The 21,897-nt window shown below is 39.2% G+C and overlaps 2 protein-coding genes across 2 annotated transcripts in view; one reads left to right on the forward strand and one right to left on the reverse strand.

Moving 5' to 3' along the window:
* Positions 1 to 775: 775 nt before the first annotated feature.
* Positions 776 to 5,380, reverse strand: ANKRD49 (ankyrin repeat domain 49). The gene is made up of 3 exons (XM_075266153.1): positions 5,341 to 5,380; positions 3,245 to 3,529; positions 776 to 2,136 (listed from the first exon to the last, which is right to left on the reverse strand). The coding sequence occupies exons 1-3, from the start codon at positions 5,368 to 5,370 to the stop codon at positions 1,693 to 1,695; spliced, it is 759 nt and encodes a 252-aa protein (XP_075122254.1). The 5' UTR covers positions 5,371 to 5,380; the 3' UTR covers positions 776 to 1,692.
* A 227-nt stretch (positions 5,381 to 5,607) lies between these two features.
* MRE11 (MRE11 double strand break repair nuclease) overlaps positions 5,608 to 21,897 on the forward strand; it is a 152,013-nt gene continuing 135,723 nt past the window's right edge. The window contains exons 1-3 of the mRNA XM_075266124.1: positions 5,608 to 5,640; positions 10,180 to 10,260; positions 17,833 to 17,965. Of these exons, the coding sequence (XP_075122225.1) occupies positions 10,238 to 10,260; positions 17,833 to 17,965 (156 nt within the window). The 5' untranslated portion in view covers positions 5,608 to 5,640; positions 10,180 to 10,237. The remainder of the gene's footprint in view (positions 5,641 to 10,179; positions 10,261 to 17,832; positions 17,966 to 21,897) is intronic.

Raw genomic sequence — 21,897 nt, forward strand, 5'->3', positions numbered from 1 at the left:
TCTATTATCAGAACCTCCCACGCTCGTATACAAGACTTCTCCCGAGCTGCACCACTTCTCTGGAATGCTCTACCCCGGACAATCAGATTAACTCCCAATTTCTACAGTTTCAAACGCAAACTAAAGACGCATCTTATCAGACAGGCCTATCACAATTTCTAACGTAAACCCTTCCGTACTATAATTAGAATCCACAAAATGTAACCTTCCTCTGTTCCTGCTCCCACATTACCCCACATGATATGATGTCATCTCATGCTAACTCTATAGGTCCAAGCTCCATCCACATGTTACAGGACACGACTGGTGATGGCTCATAAAGTCTTATGTTTGTGTAATGACAGTCACCTCTATTACAACATTGTCTGAATACTGTATAAGCAATGCCGCCCCTGCTACCTCTTGTGTCACCCCCTCTACCTCATAGATTGTAAGCTCTTGTGAGCAGGGCCCTCAGTCCCATTATGTGAAATGACTTTCTTTGTAATGTACCTTTCTGTCTGTATTTGAACCCTACAAATTGTACAGCGCTGCGGAATATGTTGGCGCTATAGAAACAAAATGTATAATTATTATTATTAATAAGAAAACCCCCAAATCCAAATAAACAAAAAAAACTAATTTGCACACACAATTTTTTTCCACCATAGATAAATATAATATTTTTCAATTATGGTTATTTTTTTTTTTACATAATTCATATTGGAAATGGGAAACAGGATTTCTGAGCTATTTTCTTTTTTAAATTGAAACCCAATTTTTTTTTTTTTTTTTTTAAGGCCCAAAACAGTCCTTGAACAGTACAAGATCATTTGTATAATATACTGCCCCATTTCTATATTGCGGTTTATTTTACAATTCAGCATACACCTATTAAGTCCCGTTCCTGTCAGAGTGTAATAGGTAGGCACACGTGAGACACTGGAGGCCACTGTTAAGCTGGGTTCACACAGGGTTTTTTGGTCAGGATTTTGATGTGGAATCCTTCAATAATCCACCTCTCATTGATTTCAATGGGTTCCTTGGGTTTGTTCCCGCTTGCGGAAAAAAGAAGCAACATGCCCTTTCTTGAGGCGGAATCTGCCGCATTGCGACCCCTCCCTACAGACTAGGCCCATTCATTTGTACCTAATCCGGAGCGGGATGCTGCGACTATATGCACTGCACCGCCATCCAGTCGCGGCTAGCTGTTTGGACCAGACTCTGACAAAATCCAGTCCAAAACCCCCCTGTGAACTTACCCTTACACCTCCTGGCTGCCATGAAAACCCCTCAGCACCCCGTGACCACAGGCAGAACACATTAAATAAATGCAAAATTAAGAAACCGCACCAGAAATGGAATCTAAACTATACGCGGTTATCTCCGAGGAGAGCTGGCAGTGATGTTGCAGGCGTCGCTCTATGCCAGCTGTGTCGCAGCACCGTACTCCCATGGAGTTGTACGGTAACTTTACGCTCATTGCTGAGTGTTAAAATGGGTCAAGTGCTCCGATTTTGGAAACTTTGGTACGTTTATTATAGAACACTATGTAACAGGTATCCGTGTAGTTTTCTCCTGAGGCTCGCTCGTACGCACGTCGTCATTCCCGTACTACCGGTACATAGCACACGGCATGCAGACACGTACACAGATTGTAACATTCGCATCACATAAGCAAATCTAAAATTCATTACAGCAAATTGATGGCGTTTAGGTCCAATAATCTGCCATCTCAAATAGGTAGTGGTAGATGTCGGTGCGCCAGGCGATCTCGTAAGCAGTCTCTCCTAGCTTATTGGTCATTTGGGGTCTGACGTAGCGATTCATGAGGAGGAGCTCCAGGAGCTGTCGGCTGTCTCTATTAGCCGCGGCCAGGTGTAGCGGTGTTAGTGAGCCCTTAGTCTGAGCGTTGATGTCTGCGCCGTGCTGGAGCAGGAAGGAGGCGACGGCGGTGTTATTCCACTTGCAGGCACTGTGTAGAGGCGTCCATCCGTCCAGCGTCAAGGCGTGAACGTTTGCCCCCTTTGCGATCAGCTCCCGCACTATCGCCAAGTGACCGTTGTAGGAGGCTCTATGCAGCGGGGTGTACTGATCTTCATCGGCTATGCTCACAAGATCTGGGTGCACCGACAGGATACTTTGAATGGTTTCCAGCTGTATGGAGAAAGTAAAGATAGACTATAGAAATATGCAAAATTTACAAGATTTCAGCAAGGAGGTTTTAAGTACGGTAACTAAAATTTTAATAGGATGTACAATATTAAAAAAAAACAAAAACATGGCTGCTTTCTACCACATCCACTGGCTGGGACTGGTACTAAAACTCAGCTTTTAGGAAGTGAATTGTGTTATGGTGCAATACCAGTAACAACCTGTGACAGGGAGGTGGCACTATTTTTCTGGATGTTTCTTACAGCTGAGAGTTTTCTACCATTATATCCAATTCTGCTAACCAACAATGTGATCACTGGCAGACTGGGTGCTATGATAGGACACTGCCTAACAACCAGGTCCATATGCGTGGTCAGGCAACAGGCCCATAGAAAGAGCGGGTTACACCTGCGCCCGGTCTCCGTTTTGCAGGTTTCCGTTTTCTGCCCGAGAAACTGGACAGGAGATGGAAACTGGCAGTCACTTTTTAAACCCATTCATTTGAATGGCTTTGCAAATTGACCGCCCGTGAGCGTCTTCTGCCTACCGTTTTTTTTTTTTAACCAGACACAAAGTCCTGCATGTCCGACTTTGTGTCTGGTTTCGCCACGGAGAGGCAGAAGACGCAAATGGGCGGTCAGTTTGCAAACCCATTCAAGTGAATGACTTTGAAAACTGACCGCCGGGTTTCCGTCCCTGTCCAGTTTCTCGGGACAGAAAACGGAAACCCGCTGGTTTGGCTAAAGTGGAGACCGGGTGCAGGGGTAAACCCGGCCATATTCCTCTCAAGGGCTTGTTGTGATCACATCTTGCAAGATATAGAATGTACATCTCAACGTGTTCCCTGTCATGTCTTTATATATCTGAGCTGACAGGATCCCTTTAATGTAGGGGTAGGGAACGTACGGCTCTCCAGCTGTTGCAAAACTACAACTCCCAGCATGCATACTTGCTCTGCTGTTCATGGAAGTGAATGGAGCATGATGGGAGTTGTAGTTTCACAGCAGCTGGACTTTTGCCATCCATGCATGGTGGATAGCACTGACTGAATGAACCTCTGCTCGGCTGCCGGACATCATCATTCGACCTCTCCACCATTGTATAGACTTACTCTATTATTTTCAGCAGCAAAAAGTATTAACTCTTTAGGGTTATCCTTCAGATTTTCCTCCTGGGCCTGGTACCAATCCTCACTCTTCTCCTCCTCATCGTCTTCAGACTCCCCCGGCCAATGGCTCTGGGTTCCGGTGGGAATCAGATGTCGGTGGGTTTCCAGTAGATCCAGCTGGTTAAAGTCATCTGGAAAGTGGTCGAGTTTTTCTTGCAGTTCAAGCTCATCCTCTGCAGTGTTGTCTGCGCCTTGGGACGAGGGCTCTGTCTCCTGCAGGGATGTCATCTGAAAGATACAAGACTTAAGGACAGGCCTTGGCAAATCTTTGGCTAAGTTCACATCTGTAATGGAGTCCTTAGCAGCCTAAGGAGAAGACATGGGGCATCATGAATTAATTTTTTGACCATCGCGTCCTCCTGACAGAAATCTGTATTTCCTGGACAACCCCTTTAAAGCGATTCTACCATTAAAAACCTTTTTTTTTTTCTCGTTGACATGACAGAATAGCCTTAAGAGAAAGGCTATTCTTCTCCCACCTTTAGATGTCTTCTCCGCCCCGCCATTCGGTTAAAATCCCTTTTTTTGCCGGTATGCAAATGAGTTCTCTCGCAGCACTGGGGGCGTCGCCAATGCTGCGAGAGAACTCTCCAGCGCCGCCTCCATCTTCTTCAGGAACGGATCTTCTTCGCGTCTTCTCCCGGCAGTGGCTTCAAATTTCTACGCCTTGGGAAGCCGACTGCACATGCCTGCCAGCCACAAGAAAATGACCGCTTACAATACTGTGCAAGCGGCCATGTGCAGTCGGCTTTGCCCTAGGTCTAGAAGTTTGTAGCCAACCCCCGGAAGAAGACGCGTGAAGAGCCCGTTCCTGAAGAAGATGGAGGCAGCGCTGGAGAGTTCTCTCACAGCATTGGGGACGACCCCAGTGCTGTTTGAGCGCTGGGGACCGCCCCCAGTGCTGCCAGATAACTCATTTGCATACCAGCACAAAACGGGAATTTAACCGACATCTAAAGGTAGGAGAATAATAGCCTTTCTTAAGGCTATTCCGTTGTGTCAACAAGAAAATAAAGGTTTTCAATGGTAGAATCCCTTTAAGTCGTTTATGAAGTTTAGGACTTGCCATAGATACCTGATCCGTGGGGGGACTAGAGCCAACCCCCAGACTGATCAACTGTAAGAACCAGCTTCTAGTGAATGTCCGATACACAATAAAGGGACAGAAGCAGAAAGCTTTGTTCCTTGTATAGTGGTTGGGCGCCATCACGACAGCTCAGTGCTCATTGATGGTAATGGGAGCCGATTCTGATTCCGGCCCTGTATCGTGTATCTGACGGGCACCAATAGCAGCGACGTGCCCCCCATAACCTACTTATGGAACATTCTGCGGATAGGCCATAAGTATCTTAAGCCCAGACCACCCCTTTAATAGCGGTTTTGATTTAGGTCATGCACAGTGCCATACATCCAGCTGATCTGCGGGGGTCCCAGCTGTTGCACCCCACTAATCTTCAATTAATGAGCCATCCTTTGACTTCATGCACATGACCGACTTTGCTGTCCGTGGGGGATCTGATGCTTTGGTCCATCCCATGGAATATGGAGCATGTCCGATCCAGCTCTGTGACAACGGAACGGAGCGGACCCCCCCCCCATTGTAATCAATGGATAACAATAGCACGCAAACGTCGTTCCGTTAAAAATTCGCCCTTGGCCTGCATACTTAGTTGTGTGCATGAGATCCACGGATAGGTCTTCAATTGGTAAAGCCTGGAAAACCCCTTTAAATTGTATTTGGACCCGTGCACGATACTTGCGAGGCGTTGGACGGTCGCCTTGCTGAATCGACCGCTCAATGTGCAGCCGCTCGCAGCTAGGGCCAGATTTACATTGATCGTGAAAATTTGCAGAATTGGAAATAAAATGCACCATAGACACTAGCTGTCATTGTGCAAACCCTTAAACAATCCCCATGTGGATTCCTACTAATGAGTCCCAGCAGCCATCATCATCATCATCCTCCTCCTCCTCACCTCTGCTGCTTGTTACCACCACCTTGCACACCCCACCTACTCCCATGCACGACCCTTCCTCACCTCAAAAGCTGTGCAGAGCTCCTTTACCATGGAACATGTTATAAACTACACCTCCCAGCATGCTTTGCGCCTACTACGTCACACGCCTGCCTCCTGCGTCGTCCAATCAGAACCTTACGTTACGATCACTAGAGCTCAAACTGATCAGGAGTTTCCGCATCTCCGAGGCCGCGGCCATTTTGTCGTCGTCCCGGTGGATAGAGCGCTGTGTTGTCGTGCACGGAATGCTGGGATTTGTAGTTTAGCCGGCAGCTCCCAGCATGCACATGTGTTCCCGGGATTTTGCAGTGAGGCAGTGAGGTGGGTACTGCGGCAGAGCTGGGTTTAGTTACTGTGTGTACTGGTGCCTGTAGAGACATGTAGAGTTATTGTATATAGGTGTGGAGTGTTCTGTAGTGTCACAGCCTGTACTGGGGTAATGGGGGCTGCAGTATATTGGGGCAGAAATCTACCTCACAGGGCACTTGTTGCTATAGATGCCCCCCTCCCCTAAATAGTGGGTCACCTACAGATAATCCCCCATAATGGAGCTTCAGCTGCAGAAGTCAACACAACAAGATTGTCATTTGCAGGTCCCCTATAACATTGTGTCATCTATAGACCCCCATAACAGTGTATCATCTTTAGATCCTCCATAATAGTTTCATGTACAGATCCCCATAACACTATCATCTACAGACCCCCCCATAACAGTGTGTTATCTACAGATCCCCCCATAAGAGTGCGTCATCTACAGATTCCCCATAACAGTGTCATCTGCAGATCCTCCATAACAGTGTCATCTACAGATCCCCCATAACAGTGTCATCTACAGATCCCCCATAACAGTGTCATCTACAGATCCCCATAACAGTGTCATCTGCAGATCCTCCATAACAGTGTCATCTACAGATCCCCCATAACAGTGTCATCTACAGATCCCCCGTAATAGCTTCATCTACAGATCCCCATAACAGTGTCTCATCTACAGATCCCCATAACAGTGTCATCTACAAATCCCCCATAACAGTGTCATCTGCAGATCCCCCATAACAGTGTCATCTACAGATCCTCCATAACAGTGTCATCTACAGATCCCCCATAACAGTGTCATCTACAGATCCTCCATAACAGTGTCATCTACAGATCCCCCATAACAGTGTGTCATCTACAGATCCCCCGTAATAGCTTCATCTACAGAACCCCATAACAGTGTCTCATCTACAGATCCCCATAACAGTGTCATCTACAAATCCCCCATAACAGTGTCATCTGCAGATCCCCCATAACAGTGTCATCTACAGATCCCCCATAACAGTGTGTCATCTACAGATCCCCATAACAGTGTGTCATCTACAGATCCCCATAACAGTGTCATCTACAGATCCCCCCATAACAGTGTCATCTACAGATCCCCCGTAATAGCTTCATCTACAGATCCCCATAACAGTGTCTCATCTACAGATCCCCATAACAGTGTCATCTGCAGATCCCCCATAACAGTGTCAACTACAGATCCCCCGTAATAGCTTCATCTACAGATCCCCATAACAGTCATCTACAGACCCCCCATAACAGTGTCATCTACAGATCCCCCATAACAGTGTCATCTACAGATCCTCCATAACAGTGTCATCTACAGATCCTCCATAACAGTGTCATCTACAGATCCCCCATAACAGTGTATCATCTACAGATCCCCCATAACAGTGTGTCATCTACAGATCCCCCGTAATAGCTTCATCTACAGATCCCCATAACAGTGTCTCATCTACAGATCCCCATAACAGTGTCATCTACAGACCCTCATAACAGTGTCATCTACAGATCCTCCATAACAGTGTCATCTGCAGATCCCCCATAACAGTGTCAACTACAGATCCCCCGTAATAGCTTCATCTACAGATCCCCATAACAGTGTGTCATCTACAGATCCCCATAACAGTGTCATCTGCAGATCCCCCATAACAGTGTAATCTACAGATCCCACATAACAGTGTCATCTGCAGATCCCCCATAACAGTGTGTCAGCTACAGATCCCCCGTAATAGCTTCATCTACAGATCCCCATAACAGTGTGTCATCTACAGATCCTCATAACAGTGTCATCTACAGATCCCCCATAACAGTGTCATCTATAGACCCTCATAACAGTGTCATCTACAGATCCCCCATAACAGTGTCATCTACAGATCCCCCATAACAGTGTCATCTACAGATCCCCCATAACAGTGTCATCTACAGACCCCCATAACAGTGTCATCTACAGATCCTCATAACAGTGTCATCTACAGACCCTCATAACAGTGTCATCTACAGATCCCCCATAACAGTGTCATCTATAGACCCTCATAACAGTGTCATCTACAGATCCCCCATAACAGTGTCATCTACAGATCCCCCATAACAGTGTCATCTACAGATCCCCCATAACAGTGTCATCTACAGACCCCCATAACAGTGTCATCTACAGACCCCCATAACAGTGTCATCTACAGATCCCCCATAACAGTGTCATCTACAGATCCCCCATAACAGTTTCATCTACAGATCCCCCATAACAGTGTCATCTACAGATCCCCCATAACAGTGTCATCTACAGATCCCCCATAACAGTGTCATCTACAGATCCCCATAACAGTGTCATCTACAGATCCTCATAACAGTGTCATCTACAGATCCTCCATAACAGTGTCATCTACAGATTCCCCCATAACAGTGTCATCTACAGATCCCCCATAACAGTGTCATCTACAGATCCCAATAATTGTATCATCTACAGATCCCCCCATAACAGTGTCATCTACAGATCCCCATAACAGTGTCATCTACAGATCCCCATAACAGTGTCATCTACAGATCCCCCATAACAGTGTCATCTACAGATCCCCCATAACAGTGTCATCTACAGATCCCCCATAACAGTGTCATCTACAGATCCCAATAATTGTATCATCTACAGATCCCCCCCATAACAGTGTCATCTACAGATCCCCATAACAGTGTCATCTACAGATCCCTATAACAGTGCCATCTACAGATCCCCCATAACAGTGTCATCTACAGATCCCCCATAACAGTGTCATCTACAGATCCCCCATAACAGTGTCATCTACAGATCCCTATAACAGTGCCATCTACAGATCCCAATAATTGTATCATCTACAGACCCCCATAACAGTGTCATCTACAGATCCCCCCATAACAGTGTCATCTACAGATCCCCCCATAACAGTGTCATCTACAGATCCCCCCATAACAGTGTCATCTACAGACCCCCATAACAGTGTCATCTACAGATCCTCATAACAGTGTCATCTACAGACCCTCATAACAGTGTCATCTACAGATCTCTCATAACAGCGTAATCTACAGATCCCCCATAACAGTGTCATCTACAGATCCCCCATAACAGTGTCATCTACAGATCCCCATAACAGTGTCATCTACAGATCCCAATAACAGTGCGTTATCTACAGATCCTCCATAACAGTGTCATCTATAGACCCTCTTAACAGTGTCATCTACAGATCCCCCATAACAGTGTCATCTACAGATCCCCCATAACAATGTGTCATCTACAGATCCCCCATAACAGTGTCATCTACAGATCCCCCATAACAGTGTCATCTTCAGATCCCCCATAACAGTGTCATCTACAGATCCCCCATAACAGTGTCATCTACAGATCCCAATAATTGTATCATCTACAGATCCCCCATAACAGTATTATCTACACACCCATGCACAGCAGCAGCTCCATTCTTATTCTCCTACCCACACCATCCCTGTTTTAGTGTCCTTACCTTTTCTCACCTATCCTAACCTTTTTGTCACCTGTCTCCAGGTATTCCCCATGATAGGGGATAAGCCCACCGATCATGAGAATGCGGCCCTCATGGGCTCTGGGACTGATGAAGGTAGCAGAGTGTGGAGGATATTATATATTGATGGCCTCTCCTTTAGATAGGTAATATCAGATAGGTGGGTGTCTGACACCTGGGACCCTATTGATCAGCTGTTTGGGTGAGCACTGCTGCCTCTTTACAGAATATTAAGCACAGCGCCGTTTGTTACGTAGAGGCTGTGCTTGGTATTGCAGCTCAGCCCCATTCACTTGACTAGGACTAAGCTACAAAAAGAACACGTGAGAAATGAACGTGACATCACTGGCCTGTGAAACAGAAGCAATGCACACCCGAGCACCGCTGCTGCGTCAGTCAACTGATCTGTGAGGGTCCAGAGTGTTGTAGCCCAACTGATCAGAGAAGGAGAGGTCATCATGATCTAACGTGTGGAGAACCCCTTTAAACCTATTGCTGAATATATGGAGCTGCATTGCCGTCTCCATATTTCCCTGTAGAATTGGTCACTGCTCCTACCGTATAATGAAAATATTGCACAGGCAGATTGGGGAGGATTATTCCGCCATGTGTATATTTCATACCCTGTAGAGCAGGAGATTTTTCCCTTTGGATGGATGAATTGGATGCATAAGACATCTGATTGTCCGGGTAATTCTAATCCTTTCAGTCTTTAACATAGAAACAGTAGAATTTCTCGACGTCTTCCCTTGTATAATAAAGACGCGGCAAGGATCTGATTCTTAAACCATTATTGGCCGCTGTTCAGACAATCATACAATCAGCTCTGTAGCATATGTATAATACAGATCACGTCCTCCAATCCTTCATTGTGTTTTTTCCGTCTTTATGTGGCATGGGGCACTTGAAATCAGTGCAGAGCGGTAATTCTGTCTCCTCCATCACCGTGCTTCATTTGTGAGGAACAAGATGGCATTTAGGCTGGAAATGACAATAACACTGTTCACCATGATCTATGTGTCTGTTTATTCTCCAGGCTCTGGGAAATTTGCATAATACATCCAAGATTTGTGCTGTCCAGCGAAAGACTAGACATGAGCTCGTCTGGTAACTCTCTGTAAGTAATCTTATTTATACATAGTATTATAAGCTTTAACCGTGTGTGCACAAGAAAATAACTAATAAAATACAGCCCTCTATGTACAAGAATATAACTACTATAATACTACTCCTATGTACAAGAATATAACTACTATAATACTACCTCCTATGTACAAGAATATAACTACTATAATACTACTCCTATGTACAAGAATATAACTACTATAATACTACTCCTATGTACAAGAATATAACTACTATAATACTGCCTCCTATATACAAGAATATAACTACTATAATACTACCTCCTATGTACAAGAATATAACTACTATAATACTACTCCTATGTACAAGAATATAACTACTATAATACTACTCCTATGTACAAGAATATAACTACTATAATACTGCTCCTATGTACAAGAATATAACTACTATAATACTACCTCCTATGTACAAGAATATAACTACTATAATACTACCTCCTATGTACAAGAATATAACTACTATAATACTGCTCCTATGTACAAGAATATAACTACTATAATACTACTCCTATGTACAAGAATATAACTACTATAATACTACTCCTATGTACAAGAATATAACTACTATAATACTACTCCTATGTACAAGAATATAACTACTATAATACTACTCCTATGTACAAGAATATAACTACTATAATACTGCTCCTATGTACAAGAATATAACTACTATAATACTACCTCCTATGTACAAGAATATAACTACTATAATACTGCTCCTATGTACAAGAATATAACTACTATAATACTGCTCCTATGTACAAGAATATAACTACTATAATACTACTCCTATGTACAAGAATATAACTACTATAATACTACTCCTATGTACAAGAATATAACTACTATAATACTGCTCCTATGTACAAGAATATAACTACTATAATACTACCTCCTATGTACAAGAATATAACTACTATAATACTACCTCCTATGTACAAGAATATAACTACTATAATACTGCTCCTATGTACAAGAATATAACTACTATAATACTGCCCCCTATGTACAAGAATATAACTACTATAATACTACCTCCTATGTACAAGAATATAACTACTATAATACTGCCCCCTATGTACAAGAATATAACTACTATAATACTACTCCTATGTACAAGAATATAACTACTATAATACTACCTCTTATGTACAAGAATATAACTACTATAATACTGCCTCCTATGTACAAGAATATAACTACTATAATACTACCTCTTATGTACAAGAATATAACTACTATAATACTGCTCCTATGTACAAGAATATAACTACTATAATACTACTCCTATGTACAAGAATATAACTACTATAATACTACCTCCTATGTACAAGAATATAACTACTATAATACTGCCTCCTATGTACAAAAATATAACTACTATAATACTGCCTTCTATGTACAAGAATATAACTACTATAATACTACTCCTATATACAAGAATATAACTACTATAATACTACTCCTATGTACAAGAATATAACTACTATAATACTACTCCTATGTACAAGAATATAACTACTATAATACTACTCCTATGTACAAGAATATAACTACTATAATACTACCTCTTATGTACAAGAATATAACTACTATAATACTGCCTCCTATATACAAGAATATAACTACTATAATACTACTCCTATATACAAGAATATAACTACTATAATACTGCTCCTATGTACAAGAATATAACTACTATAATACTGCTCCTATGTACAAGAATATAACTACTATAATACTGCCCCCTATGTACAAGAATATAACTACTATAATACTACCTCCTATGTACAAGAATATAACTACTATAATACTGCCCCCTATGTACAAGAATATAACTACTATAATACTACTCCTATGTACAAGAATATAACTACTATAATACTACCTCTTATGTACAAGAATATAACTACTATAATACTGCCTCCTATGTACAAGAATATAACTACTATAATACTACCTCTTATGTACAAGAATATAACTACTATAATACTGCTCCTATGTACAAGAATATAACTACTATAATACTACCTCTTATGTACAAGAATATAACTACTATAATACTGCTCCTATGTACAAGAATATAACTACTATAATACTACTCCTATGTACAAGAATATAACTACTATAATACTACCTCCTATGTACAAGAATATAACTACTATAATACTGCCTCCTATGTACAAAAATATAACTACTATAATACTGCCTCCTATGTACAAGAATATAACTACTATAATACTACTCCTATATACAAGAATATAACTACTATAATACTACTCCTATGTACAAGAATATAACTACTATAATACTACTCCTATGTACAAGAATATAACTACTATAATACTACTCCTATGTACAAGAATATAACTACTATAATACTACCTCTTATGTACAAGAATATAACTACTATAATACTGCTCCTATGTACAAGAATATAACTACTATAATACTACTCCTATGTACAAGAATATAACTACAATAATACTACCCCCTATGTACAAGAATATAACTACTATAATACTGCTCCTATGTACAAGAATATAACTACTATAATACTACTCCTATGTACAAGAATATAACTACTATAATACTACTCCTATGTACAAGAATATAACTACTATAATACTACTCCTATGTACAAGAATATAACTACTATAATACTACCTCCTATGTACAAGAATATAACTACTATAATACTACCTCCTATGTACAAGAATATAAATACTATAATACTGCTCCTATGTATAAGAATATAACTACTATAATACTACTCCTATGTACAAGAATATAACTACTATAATACTGCCTCCTATGTACAAAAATATAACTACTATAATACTGCCTTCTATGTACAAGAATATAACTACTATAATACTACTCCTATATACAAGAATATAACTACTATAATACTACTCCTATGTACAAGAATATAACTACTATAATACTACTCCTATGTACAAGAATATAACTACTATAATACTACTCCTATGTACAAGAATATAACTACTATAATACTACCTCTTATGTACAAGAATATAACTACTATAATACTGCCTCCTATATACAAGAATATAACTACTATAATACTACTCCTATGTACAAGAATATAACTACTATAATACTGCTCCTATGTACAAGAATATAACTACTATAATACTGCTCCTATGTACAAGAATATAACTACTATAATACTACTCCTATGTACAAGAATATAACTACTATAATACTGCTCCTATGTACAAGAATATAACTACTATAATACTGCCCCCTATGTACAAGAATATAACTACTATAATACTACCTCCTATGTACAAGAATATAACTACTATAATACTGCCCCCTATGTACAAGAATATAACTACTATAATACTACTCCTATGTACAAGAATATAACTACTATAATACTACCTCTTATGTACAAGAATATAACTACTATAATACTACCTCTTATGTACAAGAATATAACTACTATAATACTACCTCTTATGTACAAGAATATAACTACTATAATACTGCTCCTATGTACAAGAATATAACTACTATAATACTACTCCTATGTACAAGAATATAACTACTATAATACTGCTCCTATGTACAAGAATATAACTACTATAATACTACTCCTATGTACAAGAATATAACTACTATAATACTACCTCCTATGTACAAGAATATAACTACTATAATACTGCCTCCTATGTACAAAAATATAACTACTATAATACTGCCTCCTATGTACAAGAATATAACTACTATAATACTACTCCTATATACAAGAATATAACTACTATAATACTACTCCTATGTACAAGAATATAACTACTATAATACTACTCCTATGTACAAGAATATAACTACTATAATACTACTCCTATGTACAAGAATATAACTACTATAATACTACCTCTTATGTACAAGAATATAACTACTATAATACTGCTCCTATGTACAAGAATATAACTACTATAATACTGCTCCTATGTACAAGAATATAACTACTATAATACTGCTCCTATGTACAAGAATATAACTACTATAATACTACTCCTATGTACAAGAATATAACTACTATAATACTGCTCCTATGTACAAGAATATAACTACTATAATACTGCCCCCTATGTACAAGAATATAACTACTATAATACTACCTCCTATGTACAAGAATATAACTACTATAATACTGCCCCCTATGTACAAGAATATAACTACTATAATACTACTCCTATGTACAAGAATATAACTACTATAATACTACCTCTTATGTACAAGAATATAACTACTATAATACTGCCTCCTATGTACAAGAATATAACTACTATAATACTACCTCTTATGTACAAGAATATAACTACTATAATACTGCTCCTATGTACAAGAATATAACTACTATAATACTACCTCTTATGTACAAGAATATAACTACTATAATACTGCTCCTATGTACAAGAATATAACTACTATAATACTACCTCTTATGTACAAGAATATAACTACTATAATACTGCTCCTATGTACAAGAATATAACTACTATAATACTACTCCTATGTACAAGAATATAACTACTATAATACTGCTCCTATGTACAAGAATATAACTACTATAATACTGCCCCCTATGTACAAGAATATAACTACTATAATACTACCTCCTATGTACAAGAATATAACTACTATAATACTGCCCCCTATGTACAAGAATATAACTACTATAATACTACTCCTATGTACAAGAATATAACTACTATAATACTACCTCTTATGTACAAGAATATAACTACTATAATACTGCCTCCTATGTACAAGAATATAACTACTATAATACTACCTCTTATGTACAAGAATATAACTACTATAATACTGCTCCTATGTACAAGAATATAACTACTATAATACTACCTCTTATGTACAAGAATATAACTACTATAATACTGCTCCTATGTACAAGAATATAACTACTATAATACTACTCCTATGTACAAGAATATAACTACTATAATACTACCTCCTATGTACAAGAATATAACTACTATAATACTGCCTCCTATGTACAAAAATATAACTACTATAATACTGCCTCCTATGTACAAGAATATAACTACTATAATACTACTCCTATATACAAGAATATAACTACTATAATACTACTCCTATGTACAAGAATATAACTACTATAATACTACTCCTATGTACAAGAATATAACTACTATAATACTACTCCTATGTACAAGAATATAACTACTATAATACTACCTCTTATGTACAAGAATATAACTACTATAATACTGCTCCTATGTACAAGAATATAACTACTATAATACTACTCCTATGTACAAGAATATAACTACAATAATACTACCCCCTATGTACAAGAATATAACTACTATAATACTGCTCCTATGTACAAGAATATAACTACTATAATACTACTCCTATGTACAAGAATATAACTACTATAATACTACTCCTATGTACAAGAATATAACTACTATAATACTACTCCTATGTACAAGAATATAACTACTATAATACTACCTCCTATGTACAAGAATATAACTACTATAATACTACCTCCTATGTACAAGAATATAAATACTATAATACTGCTCCTATGTATAAGAATATAACTACTATAATACTACTCCTATGTACAAGAATATAACTACTATAATACTGCCTCCTATGTACAAAAATATAACTACTATAATACTGCCTTCTATGTACAAGAATATAACTACTATAATACTACTCCTATATACAAGAATATAACTACTATAATACTACTCCTATGTACAAGAATATAACTACTATAATACTACTCCTATGTACAAGAATATAACTACTATAATACTACTCCTATGTACAAGAATATAACTACTATAATACTACCTCTTATGTACAAGAATATAACTACTATAATACTGCCTCCTATATACAAGAATATAACTACTATAATACTACTCCTATGTACAAGAATATAACTACTATAATACTGCTCCTATGTACAAGAATATAACTACTATAATACTGCTCCTATGTACAAGAATATAACTACTATAATACTACTCCTATGTACAAGAATATAACTACTATAATACTGCTCCTATGTACAAGAATATAACTACTATAATACTGCCCCCTATGTACAAGAATATAACTACTATAATACTACCTCCTATGTACAAGAATATAACTACTATAATACTGCCCCCTATGTACAAGAATATAACTACTATAATACTACTCCTATGTACAAGAATATAACTACTATAATACTACCTCTTATGTACAAGAATATAACTACTATAATACTGCCTCCTATGTACAAGAATATAACTACTATAATACTACCTCTTATGTACAAGAATATAACTACTATAATACTGCTCCTATGTACAAGAATATAACTACTATAATACTACTCCTATGTACAAGAATATAACTACTATAATACTGCTCCTATGTACAAGAATATAACTACTATAATACTACTCCTATGTACAAGAATATAACTACTATAATACTACCTCCTATGTACAAGAATATAACTACTATAATACTGCCTCCTATGTACAAAAATATAACTACTATAATACTGCCTCCTATGTACAAGAATATAACTACTATAATACTACTCCTATATACAAGAATATAACTACTATAATACTACTCCTATGTACAAGAATATAACTACTATAATACTACTCCTATGTACAATAATATAACTACTATAATACTACTCCTATGTACAAGAATATAACTACTATAATACTACCTCTTATGTACAAGAATATAACTACTATAATACTGCTCCTATGTACAAGAATATAACTACTATAATACTACTCCTATGTACAAGAATATAACTACAATAATACTACCCCCTATGTACAAGAATATAACTACTATAATACTGCTCCTATGTACAAGAATATAACTACTATAATACTACTCCTATGTACAAGAATATAACTACTATAATACTACTCCTATGTACAAGAATATAACTACTATAATACTACTCCTATGTACAAGAATATAACTACTATAATACTACCTCCTATGTACAAGAATATAACTACTATAATACTACCTCCTATGTACAAGAATATAAATACTATAATACTGCTCCTATGTATAAGAATATAACTACTATAATACTACTCCTATGTACAAGAATATAACTACTATAATACTACTCCTATGTACAAGAATATAACTACTATAATACTACCTCCTATGTACAAGAATATAAATACTATAATACTACTCCTATGTATAAGAATATAACTACTATAATACTACTCCTATGTACAAGAATATAACTACTATAATACTACCTCCTATGTACAAGAATATAACTACTATAATACTGCCTCCTATGTACAAGAATATAACTACTATAATACTGCTCCTATGTACAAGAATATAACTACTATAATACTGCCCCTATATTCCATGCTGTTATAACATAAGGAGGACAGCACTGGTGACCTTTAACCCCTCATTCATTGTTCCTGTCTCTTTCTTGCTATCAGCGATGATGAAGACACATTAAAGATCCTTGTGGCCACGGACGTTCACCTTGGTTACCTGGAGAAAGATGCCGTGAGAGGAAATGACAGCTTTGTGACTTTCGATGAGATCCTGAAACTGGGGAGGGATAATGAAGTAAGTGCTGTATAATTACAGCTTGTGTCATGGCGGAGGCGTCCCGCTCTGCCGTCACCATTATTAAGGCTTTTAATTTAATTGCTATTAAATTGTGGCAGATCCAGGGGAGGAAGACTAAGAGGGTTCAGTGGCACAAGTGGCCCTTTAAGGACAGGGTCATTATGTGTACAGTGCGATGTGCTGCAGGCCTAGACTGACAAGCTGTGTAGCCTCTAAGGCGACATTCACATGAGCGTGTGCGTGTCGCCGAGCTGTGATTGAATGGCACTATGTCCATGTACCACCTGTACGTTGGCCGTCCTCCCGCGACCCCATTCATTGGGGCCAGTGAGCACTGTCTGCAAAATGGACAGAAATGTCCTGAGTTTTTCTCAGGCCCAATACATCGAACTGAGAAAATACACGGTCGTGTGTATGGGACCATAGAAATGAATGGGTCAGTGGGTTAGTCGTGAAAAACATCAAGTTAAACATATTTTTTTAAAGAATTTTGATGATATTTTAAGAATTTTTCTTGTCTAGCTATATTTCGAAAAGTACTATATCCAGCAATTTTCACTCTGACCACTAAGACCAATAATAGACAGATAATTGCTAATTTTGTAGGGGATTTCTTTGCAACAGTCTCCTCATTTCCATCACAGACAGGATTACAATAGAAGATAACACCTCTATTGATAACACCACTGACCCATCATTGCATCCACTACTGACAATAAATAATGTTGCACCTGATTTACTCGCTGCACATAGGGTGTCTCTAGAAAACTCTTCCATAGACTTCAATGAGTCGGCCTCAGACAATTCCTGCCTGTGGCCATAGCATAGGATATACCATTAGTTCTTAACCTGTAGTACCACCACTGACCCTGGAAGGCAGTATGGTGCCCCCTCACTTTTTTTTCCTGCACAGCAGCACTCCCGGCTATCTGGCTATGTAAAGAACTGCATTTGTCTCCATTCACTTCTATGGGAGTTAGATGCATTTCGGCAGAGGGGAGGCTGCATACAGTTTTGTTATTGTGTATACAGGTAACTCCTTAGCTCCCACTAGTGGTGGCTGCAGACAGACAGAATTATCATATTTATTAGCTAATTGTATGGGGAGGTGCCAGTGGCTAGGTACTTCCATTTTTGTGGCAATTACAAGTGAAATGTAGTATTACTGACTGGTCATGGAGTGAGGAGTCAGCGCTGCATATGAGGTCTGCAGGAAGGGGTGCTGCAGTATAGAGTCTGAGGAAATTGGGGTGCTATAGTATGGGGCCTGAAGAACTAGGGGTGCTGCCTTATGGGGTCTGAAGAACTAGTGATATTGCAGTATGGGGTCTGAAGATCTAGGGGCGCTGCAGTATGGGGTCTGAAGAACTAGGGGTGCTATATTATGGGGTCTGAAGAGCTAGGGGTGCTATAGTATGGGGCCTGAAGAACTAGGGGTGCTATAGTATGGGGCCTGCAGAACTAGGGGTGCTATAGTATGGGGTCTGAAGAACTAGAGGCTCTACGGTATGGGGTCTGAAGAAATAGAGGCGCTGCAGTATGGGGTCTGAAGAACTAGGGGTGCTGTAGTATGGGGTCTGAAGAACTAGTGATACTGCAGTATGGAGTTTGAAGAACTAGGGGCGCTGCAGTATGGGGTTTGAAGAATTCAGGGTGTTATAGTATGAGGTCTGAAGAACTAGCAGTGCTACATTATGGCTTCTGAAGAGCTAAGGGTTCTGCAGTGTGGGACTTGAAGAACTAGGGGCGCTGCAGTATGGGGTCTGAAGAACTATAGTTGATGCTTTTAGAGGCCTAAAGTACTTGGGGTGCTGCAGTATGGGGTCTAAATAACTACAAGTGTTGAAGTCTGGGGTCTGAAGGACTAAGGGTGCTTTAGTATGAGGTTTGAAGACCTAAGGGTGCTACAGTATGGGGTCTGAAGGACTAGGAGTGTTGCAATATGGACTCTGAAGGACTAGGGGTGCTATAGTATGGGGTCTGAAGATCTAGGGGTGCTGCAGTATGGGGTTTCAAGATCTAGGGGTGGTACAATATGGGGTCTGTAGATCAAGGGGTGCTGCAGTATGGGGTCTAATGAACTAAGAGTGTTTCAATATGGGGTCTGAAGGACTAGGGGTGATGCTTTTAGAGGCCTGAAGTAATAGGGGTGCTGCAGTATGTAGTCTAAAAAACTGAGTGTTGCAATATGAACTCTGAAGGACTAAGGGTACTACAGTAGGGGTCTGCCTCTATGGTGCTGAAGTACTGCCTCAGGTACTAATGATATGATATCCGTTCTCTATTGTGCAGCCTTTATACCTTGCGGTATATTTTGTGTCTTGTGCTGCATCATTAGTTCTTACTATATATTAGCTGTTCCACGTACATGACACTTCTATAGGGATATGACTGAGGCTGCGGGATGGGCGCTGCTAGATGCCTGACTCATAATTTTCTGCATGCTGTGTAGGGAACAGAAGAAATGCTAAATTTAGATGTTTGGGACAAAACGCTGCTGAGATTTGTGCAGTTTTTGGATCCATTTTTCATCTCTAGTGCTAATCGCCTCATTCCTCATTTTGGAAACGTTAAAGGGCGATAAAACAGAAAACTTACATAGCAGATGATAAAATGTCCTACTAGCCGGGGTATCTGATGATTTCAGGAACTTCAGGGGTCTGTTAGAGAATGATATTAGTAACTTTCCATTGTCCAGGTGGATTAGTGGTAAGGATACGAGTATTGGGGAGAGCACCCACAAGGAGATCACATTCCCCGCAGCTGCTGTCCACAGAGACATCTGCAGAACTGGCTACACCTTAAAGGGGTGGTTCAGGAGTATAGTAATGATGAATTAGCATTAGGGTAGGTTATTACTAGCAGATCGTAGGGGTCTGACTCCCAGCAGCCCTGCCGATCAGCTGTGTGCCAGAACTGGCATGGCCTCATACATTGCGCAAGTTTAGTCCCATTGATACAGTGTACAGAGCTGTAGTACCTCGGGAACATAGCGGACACTGCAAAGTGCTGATCGGTGGGGATGCTGGGAGTCTCTGGTATCTACTACTATCATCCCTGGTGCCTAGTAGGTTCATGTTTATGTATATCCCTGGGGCCTAACATCACTATTAATAGTGCCTGGTGCCTACCACTACTACTATCCATGGTTAACATGATATCCCTGGTTTCTACTGGTTAATATATACTATTACTAATTTCCCTGGTGTCTAGTGGGATTATACTATTCCTACTACTGCTAGTACTAATAGTCCTGATGCCTACTACTACTACTGCTGCTACTATTACTATACCTGGTGCCTAGGACGTTAATATTTATGTCCCCAGTTGTTAGTGCTTTATATACTAATATCCCATGTTTCTAGCGTGGTTATGCTAGTTCTTCTACTATTACCTAGTAAGTTAGCATTTATATCCCTGGTTTCTAGTGGTTTATACTACTACTATTACTAATGTCCCTGGTGCCTAGTACTACTAGTGGGTGTCCCCTGGAGTTATACTACTTCTACTACTAATACTAATATTTCTGGTGCCTACTACTAGTACTACTACTATTATCTCCGGTGCCAGGTAGGTTAACATCTATATCCCTGGATTCTAGTGGTTTATACTACTACTATTACTAATGTCCCTGGTGCCTAGTACTACTAGTGGGTGTCTCATGGATTTATACTACTTCTACTTTGACTACTAGTACTAATATTCCTGGTGCCCACTACTACTAGTACTACTACTACTACTATCCCTGGTGCTAAGTAGGTCAACATCTATATCCCTGGTTTTCTAATTGTTTACACTATTACTACTACTACTAGAACTTATATCCCTGGTGCCTAGCAGGATAGTATTTGCTTCCTTGTTTTTAGTGGATTTATACTACAATAGCCATTACTGTTACCAATATCCATGGTGCCTATTGCTACTACTAC

The sequence above is a fragment of the Leptodactylus fuscus genome, chromosome 2, assembly GCF_031893055.1.
Source record: "Leptodactylus fuscus isolate aLepFus1 chromosome 2, aLepFus1.hap2, whole genome shotgun sequence".
NCBI lineage: Eukaryota > Metazoa > Chordata > Amphibia > Anura > Leptodactylidae > Leptodactylus > Leptodactylus fuscus.